The sequence below is a fragment of the Meriones unguiculatus genome, chromosome 14, assembly GCF_030254825.1.
Source record: "Meriones unguiculatus strain TT.TT164.6M chromosome 14, Bangor_MerUng_6.1, whole genome shotgun sequence".
NCBI classification, from domain to species: domain Eukaryota; kingdom Metazoa; phylum Chordata; class Mammalia; order Rodentia; family Muridae; genus Meriones; species Meriones unguiculatus.
This window is the reverse complement of record NC_083361.1, coordinates 35760326-35768448: the sequence shown is the minus strand read 5'-3', so window position 1 is coordinate 35768448 and position 8123 is coordinate 35760326. Positions and strand designations below refer to the sequence as shown.

The 8123-nt window shown below is 43.6% G+C and overlaps 1 protein-coding gene across 3 annotated transcripts; it reads right to left on the bottom strand.

Annotated features, from left to right (window-relative positions):
* Positions 1 to 340: 340 nt before the first annotated feature.
* Positions 341 to 7596, bottom strand: LOC110544828 (leukocyte immunoglobulin-like receptor subfamily A member 6). 3 transcript variants are annotated; one of them, XM_060367168.1, is made up of 10 exons: positions 7360 to 7593; positions 7164 to 7199; positions 6695 to 6982; positions 6274 to 6576; positions 5698 to 5979; positions 5258 to 5557; positions 4653 to 4937; positions 3158 to 3460; positions 725 to 775; positions 341 to 619 (listed from the first exon to the last, which is right to left on the bottom strand). In XM_060367168.1, the coding sequence occupies exons 1-10, from the start codon at positions 7391 to 7393 to the stop codon at positions 501 to 503; spliced, it is 2001 nt and encodes a 666-aa protein (XP_060223151.1). In that variant the 5' UTR covers positions 7394 to 7593; the 3' UTR covers positions 341 to 500. The 3 variants fall into 3 exon arrangements, with proteins under 3 accessions (XP_060223151.1, XP_060223152.1, XP_060223153.1); XM_060367169.1 differs by having other exon boundaries at positions 6695 to 6956; XM_060367170.1 differs by lacking the exon at positions 4653 to 4937 and having other exon boundaries at positions 7360 to 7596.
* Between the last annotated feature and the right edge of the window lie 527 nt (positions 7597 to 8123).

Sequence of the window (8123 nt, the reverse complement as noted above, 5' to 3'; positions counted from 1 at the left end):
ACCAAGTGAACATATATTGAAAACTAGAGTTTTATGGCTTCCAGAAAGAACTTTAGGGCATCTTTTGATTTAAGTCACTTATTTTTCAGTCTGGAATCTTATTTTTGCTGACAATTATTGTAATTTGAGCCAATTACTTTGTTCTGAGAAAAAAAAGAATTGAAACTCATAATATAGGTGGAATGGAATTTGAGATCATAGAAAATGTTGCATGAAATCCAGACAAAGTATAATACATACAAAGATGAAGATCCAACCCTGGTTGATGGTGCAGGATGTTTCACCATGTTCTGAGGTGAGAAGAAACAAGGTAATGGACAGCAAAAGCCCACAAGCAAGATGTATTTAAAAAAAAAAGCTTTAATGTGGTGGGGGAGGAGCTTTCCACTCCTATAACCAATTTATTTTCTTACAAAACCACCCTGAATTCTTATATTTATTTTTCAGTCCCTGGTACTACAAAAGATACATTTTTTGTCTCTCCTGTTCACTTTACATCTTCATGTTGTCCAGCTGAGACAAGCCTTAAACACCAGAATTCCAAGAACCAAAAGAACCAAGCCAGCCATCCCCATCCTGATAAGATTCTCCACTGTGTGATGATCCTGTGTTTCTGGAGCTGTGATTGTGGACAAAGAAATCAGGGAAGAACAAAGTCATCCAAGGATGATTAGACATCAAAACTCTTGGACCAGCTCTATGTCTGAATATGCTCCTCACTCACCTGTGTTTGGGTTGGACATGTTTTGTGATGCAGTGATGTTCTCAGCAGATCCTAATAACAAAAGATAAGGTACACAAATTATACTTAATTAGTACTTAAGAGTGCTGAGTATCTTCCCAGAGATCAACACTGATATTCCCTGTGTTTTTCATTTCATGTAAATGCACATTAGGTTGGTCCTATAACTTCAAAAGGATCCAGTATAAGCCCTTTCCTTGATGTGCCATGATTCACTCTGGTTTTCTTTTCGAACGCTTCACTCACATCAAACAATTTGAGCTCATACTTTGATCTAAGACACTTGAGCATAAAGTTTAGAGAAGCACTGAGAACTAAGAATTGGTGAAGAAAATCACCTGTCATTTTCAGTTTAAAATTAAGGAAACCCTCTTATGCTTCCTTCTCAGTTTGGGGAATGCAATGTGGAAGGAAATTCCCCTGGAGATGGATTCCATGGAGTCATTAGCTAAGAAGTCTATGTCAAGATGGGAAGACTGCTCCTCATTGGCACTCAAGGGTTATCTTCTCTGAACCCACTACATCTGGCTTCCATTGTCTGTTATCATCCATTCAGCATCTCATTAACTTACCATTACATAGTTCAAAACATCTATAATGTAACTCAAGTAAATATGAATACACTTACATGAGTAGTTCAATGTGTGACATGTACACCTAACAGACCAGTTGAGACAAAATAGCAAAAACCACAGTAAATGAACATCATATTTACTATAACATTAGTAAAGATGAAGTTTGGTGAACATAAATACATGTAACCATATATGTATAATTACATGTGTTTAGATATAGATATCTATATAACATCTTTAATTATTGGCATACATGTTTGAATTAATGATCACTGGTACACAAAAAATAGCACAGAAATTACCACAGAAATAGAGGCAATGGGCAACCTTCACATTAAGTCATATGAATCAGATGTAATGTACTTCACATGGTTTTATCATCCTTGAAGCCCAAATTGTATATGGACTGGTAAAATACCACTCAAACATATAAAAGAATGAGACACTGGTAGAAATGAGAATGTCTTATAGAGGGAGAAAGGGAGGAAGGGATGAACAGGAGACTGGAGGGAAGGAGGGAAAAAGGAAGGAAAGGAGGAAAAACAATAGGGAGGGTAATCTGCTTGTGTGAAAATGTCTTTTTGAAATGCATCAACTGTTAAGGTACATCAATGTTTCTGTATCTCAAACACAGCTGTATCATACATTCTATAATATTGGGTTCTGTAGCCCTGTGTCTCAATCACTCAACACACATCAAGTCCCTTCATGGAATCCAGTGTCAGTTGTAATATAATTCAAAAGAAAAGCTAGGGCTACCTTACCTAAGATTAAGAGCTCCAGCTTATTGCCGCGGACCACATCTGGGGGCTATTCAGGTAATATCATAACATGGGAACCTCCGCTTCTGGTTTGGGGTCACAGGACCCAATGTAAACTGGGGCCTATGTGAGTTATTGTATTTATTCTGAATATATGAAGCACTAGAGACTTTTCTTATTTCTTTATTAGAGACTATGTTATATGCCTCTTGTGAGTCTCAATGAAGGGTCACATATGTTTTGACGGTTGGCTTGGTGTTTACTCTAGACTCTCAACAGGAGGAGTGGGGTTATCTCTGACTGTTTTGACTGCTCTTGAGATACTTTTCCAGATCCTAAGTTGCATAGCTTTGATGAGAAAGTTTGTGCTTGTTCTTACTGTACCATGTTGTGCCTGTTCAACTAATGCTCTCAAATGGTCTGCTCTTCTCTGGGGAATATAGGTAGGGGACATGTCTAGAGGGGAGTGGAGGTTGGAGGACCAGTGGGGAGTGTATGCAGGGGAAGCTACAGCCTGGATGTATGGTATGAGAAAAAATAAAAAATTTAAGAAGAGAACCTATTGTGTGAGTGGTTTGTGTTGGTTATTTATATTTACTGCCTTTCACTCTCATAACCAACAAACATGGAACCATATCCCAACACTTCCAGTCAGGCTACATGTCTCAGATCACCCAGCAGGAAGCCTTGAAAATGTCCAGTCTGTGGCTGATGCACAGAGAGCTGGGGGAGGTCACCTCCACCCTCTTTGGACAGAGCAAATCTGTCATAACTGATCTCAGAGAAACAATGGAGGGCCAGGTTTTCACCAGGGGCCAGGACAGGGCCTTGTTGATTCAGCAAGCAAGGCTTTAATGAAGCCCTGGAAAAAGGAGATAGAGGGAGTTGTCCATCTTGATCTGCAGTACATGTCACTTGTCATGCTGCCCTGATACTGTCATGGCCTCCCATATTCTGGGCTTTAGTAGTCAAGTATTCCCATTGGCCCTGTCCCAAAATGCCCCTGAGAGCCACAGAGCCTATGACAAACTATTTGGGGTGTCAAAACACAGTTGATAAAAATGTGGAAATTTCCTCACCTGAAACATGTATCTGCAGAGGGTTACTGGCCACTGACCACACCTGTGGAGTACTTGTATTGTACCCATAACAAGTAAAGGGCCCACTCTTTCTGGATGCCACAGGGATCTCAGGAAACAGAGACTGGAACTGTCCCGTGTGTATAAACTGTGCCTTTTGAGACATGGAGAACTTCAGATCTTTCCCAGTCACAAGGAACCCATCATATCTTTTTGATGAGACACACCTGAGGGTCACATTCCCACCTGAGGTCATCACAGGGCTGGGCAAGGCTGACAAAGTAGGTTTGTCATGGTAGACACCTAGGAGAGAAGGAGGCAGACTATTAAGTGAAACGCACACTGCCTGTGACATGGACACTGTTGCCCACTCTTTGCTCACTTCCCCTTGGCAGGACAACCTTGCCAGGTCACAGAGGAAGAGGACATAGACAGTCCTCAGGAGGCTTGATTGGCTAGGCTCAGAAGGTAAGGGAGAAGGGCTCCCTCTTTCTGTGGACTGGGAGGGGAGGGTATGAGAAGGAAGAGAGAAGAAGAGTGGGACCAGGAGGAGACAGGAAGGGGGCTAGAGTTGGGATATAAAATGAACAAATTTTAAAAACGTATTTATTTAAAAAATTAAAAAAGAAATAAAAAATTAAAAAATATAAAAGATATATGAGGGCTTTAAGAATCTTGATCAGAAGATCTTAAATGAGAAACAAATTCAATAATAATATAAAAAATTAAACAGCAATAACATTCTCCAGCAGATTGGCATGGAAGAACAAGTTTGGGAAAATGTTTCCTGAGGAAAGAGACAAGGATTATGACCCTTAGTGTCCTGCCACCTGTCACCAAGAGCTCCAGGCTGTCCCTGTGCTCTGTCCACCCAGCAGAGTTGTAAGAGTAACAGTTATATCACCTTGCATGCAGGCTTGTCACAGATGGGAATCAGAAATTTTGCCTCACAGTTGTGGTCTTTTTTGAATCTCTCTGTCTGAGAATTCTGGGCTTCCATTTATGTGAACATGTTTATGGTATCCTAGGATCCCCTCACACCAGCTGGTTCTGGGACTCCCTTAGGGGATCACAGAGCCTGAAGGAGCCAGATGTGACTGGGCACTGACCACAGCTGGCTGCTGCTCAAGTAATAGCCATAGCGTGGGAACCTCTGTCCCTGGTTGGAAGTCCCTGGACCCACTGTGAACAAGGCTCCAGACTGCTCATGGTATGTATTCTTTGAGGGAAAAACTTCTCTTCTTCCTTCATTAGAATGAACATGTTATAGGATGCTTGCGAGTCACACTGAGGGGTCACATATCCTGAGGTCACCAGAGGGCTGGGCAGGGCTGACAGAGTGACTTTACTGGGGTAAACCTCTGGAAGTGAAGAGAGAGTCTGTAGGTGGAATCATTGGTAAACATTGCCCCCTCTTCTGGGTACTGAGGAGGAGACATTTCCGGGAACAGACTGCTTCCTCAGAGAGTTCCTAGACTGGGGAGTGTCCTCTCACCTGTCACCACTAGCTCCAGTATGTCACTGTGCTGTGACCACCCAGCAGAGTTGTAGCAGTAACAGCGATATCGCCCTGCATTGCGGCTTTGTATGGAAGCGATGGAGAACATGGCCTTGTTACCAGGCTTCTTTGGAATTTGTGTGGCCCAGGGTGCTGGGCTTCCTACTTTATACAGGAAATATATTTGGGTTTCCATGGTCCCCTTACACCAAATGGCCACAGAATTCCCTGAGGTGATCACAGAACCTGGATTAGCCCCCAAGGTGGGTTTCTTGAGGGTCCCTGAAAAGAAGAAGGTAAGGAGGAGGTAAGACTTTGAACAGTCTTAGAGTAAGGGTCAAATTACTGATGACCATGAAGTTTAACCTTGAATAGCAAAAGGATCAGTAATGTCATGGAAAGACCCATCACTCAACTGACTTCCCAGGTTCCATTCTCACTATCCCCTCCCCTCATTTACTGAATGCTGTCTCCCACGGCCTGCTCTCTGTGTCAGTTGCCTCTAGAGCACTGGGTTCTCAGACACATCACACACCACGTTCTCCACAGGGAAACTGTGTCAGGTGCAAAGTTATTCAACAGTGAGTCTCAGGCTTCCTCACCTGAGACCAGGAGCTCCAGCGGGTCACTGGCTTCTGACCACACCTGAGGATTGCTTGTTCCATAGCCAAAGCAGCTGAATCTCCACCTTTGGCCTGAGGTTATTGGTCCCACTTTGAAACTCGCCTCATACATCCCAGTATATGTACTTTGGAGATGAAAGGACTGGAAAATCTTCTGATCATTCTTAGTTAAAACGAACCAGTTAAATCTTTCAGTTGAAGAACACAAGACTGTCACAGATGTGCCCAGGTTAACAACAGGATTTTCCAGGGCCATAAGGGTAGGCTTTTTGTAGACTCCTAGGAAAGATACATATGGAATATCACCAAATGGGCTTATACAGACTGCATGTCCCCCATGTCTGTGATAGGAGATACAGTTGGGGCAGGATTTGCTTGAGAGTAACATCTGGAGCTAACACCCCTGAGAGCACTCTCACCTGTAACCACCAGTTCCAGGGTGTCACTGAGTTCTGACGACCCGAAAGAAGAGTAAGAGTAACAGTGATATTGTCCTGCATTCAGTTGTGACACAGACGGGATGGTGAAATTTGCCTTATTGTTGTCCTTTTCTACCTTCCTGTACCAGGACTCTTGGCTTCCTTCTCTGTATAGCACATATTCTTGGGTTTCTTGGCTCCCCTCACACCAGATAGTCACAGGGCTACCCAAGGTCATTACAGAGCCTGGATGAGCCCAGATGGAGGGTTTCTGGAGGGTCACTGCAAAGAAGTAGAAGAACATGAGGTGGGTCTGTTAGGATAGTTGCTTAAAGAAGGTCACACTTGCAAAGGACAGTGGTCTATAATAGCCGAAGGACACCACTTTTTGCAGGATTTTCAGTTCCGTTGTTAATATCAACTCTGATTTCTGCCTCCCAGGTACAGTTGAATCACACATTCTCAAACACTGATTTAAATAGCATTAAATCTCAATGACCCTGACACATCAGGTCCTTCCCTGGGATTCTGTGTCAGTTGTAATATCATTTAAGGGAAAGGAAAAGGCTTCCTTACCTGAGACCAAGAGCTCTAGGTGGTTGCTGGGAACTGACCATAGCTGCGAATTACTTGAGTAATGTCCATAGCATGTGAACCTCCACCTCTGGTTGGGAGTCACAGGACCCACTGTGAACATGGCCTGGAATCTCCCACGGTATGTATTCCTTGCTGGCCCAGCCATGGAGAACTTCTCATCTTCCTTCACTAGAATGAACCTGTCATATGCCACTTGTGAGAAACACTGAAGGGTCACGTGCTCTCCTGAGGTCACAGCAGTCCTGGGAATGGCCAACAGGGTGACTCTGCCTTGGTGAACTCCTAAGGGAGAATAAGAAGCTTGTTAAGTGGACTCCTCCTGGAAGCATTGCTCCCCTCTTCTCACATTTGAGGAAGGAGCCCCCAGTAAATATATTCCTTCCCTCAAGGGTCTTCTCACCTGTCACCACAAGTTCCATGATGTCACTTTTCTGTTCTGACCTATTAGTGAGGTTTTTATAGGAACAGCAATATCGGCCTGCATTGTTCCATTGAACTGATGAAATATAGACTCCGGCTTTTTTCTCAGTTTCTAGAAGGGTTGTTGGCATCCAGTAATCTTCAGTTCCTTCTTTGTAGAAGCGATATTCCTTGGCATGTAAGGGCCCTTCGCAGAAGATGGTCACCGGGTTCCCACTGGTTACCACATTGCTTGGCACCATCTGGATTGTGGGTTTAGAGAGGGCCCCTGCAAGAAAATCAGCAGCTGGGTCCAAGGACATTTCCATCTGAGAGCTGCTCTCAGATTCGGTACCTTTCAAGCATCCCAACAATCAGTACACACCTGCTGTTCTCCATCTCCTCAGTTCAGGAGTAACCTGTATCCCCACCAAGGATGTGCAGTCTGGGACAGCTAAGAAGACACTCACCTGACAGTGCTGGGTTCCCGGAGACCAGGCTTGGTCCTGCAAGAGAGTTACCTCTGAGTGTTTGCACTGAAGCCTGAGCAGGCCCTGCAATTCCTGATGACTTCTCAGCTGTTGAGAGACCCTGAAGGGCCCAGGCATGGTTTTGAGGTGGATTCCCTCTCAGACTAGAATTCTTCCTCCCACCATCCCATCTCACCAAGATACAGAAGGACTGTGACAATGGGAGTCATAGCATCTTCCAGTTGCTGCAGGTTTGCAGATAATTTTTCTTCTTGCCAAATCGAAGTATGCTAAGTGTGTTATGGCTTATGAAGGCGCGTTTTTTCTTCTTGCCAAATTGAAGTATGCTAAGTGTGTTATGGCTTATGAAGGCGCGTTTCTCTCTGTGTCATGAGGATATCATACTGTCAGCCCCTGAGGAAGAGGAACTGATATTCTGGGGAACCTGACTCTTGTTCCCCCAGTTCTGTGCTGGGTTGGGCTCGAGAATATGTGGTTTCTGTCTTTTCTAGTTCTTTAGTTTTGTTTTGGTTTCAAAAACAGAACTCTCGAATCTCATGCAGGTCTCAGTCTACTTATTCTGTTTAGAGAGCTTCCTGTATGCTGGCATTACACACCCAAATATGACCGTAATCTCTTCATGCAAAACATCTCCATTTTACCCATGTACATCTTCCCGGATGGTCCTAGTTACCATGGAACAGGACTTAATATAAAATAGCCCTGGTATTTCCTGAGCCGCATCTTCCTATTTGAGGACACAAAGCTAGCTGGTGTTAATATTTCTGAGCTGCTTTTTGGTTTTTCTTTTCTCCTTCCACCATAACAAACCAATGGCTATTCATCACACTGGCCCTTGAGTGGCTTAGGGATTTTTGTGTGCACTTTTTTTGAGGATATATGAAAAATGTCTATTGACCCAAGATGACACAGTAAAGACAGAAACAAAGACAATTCCCT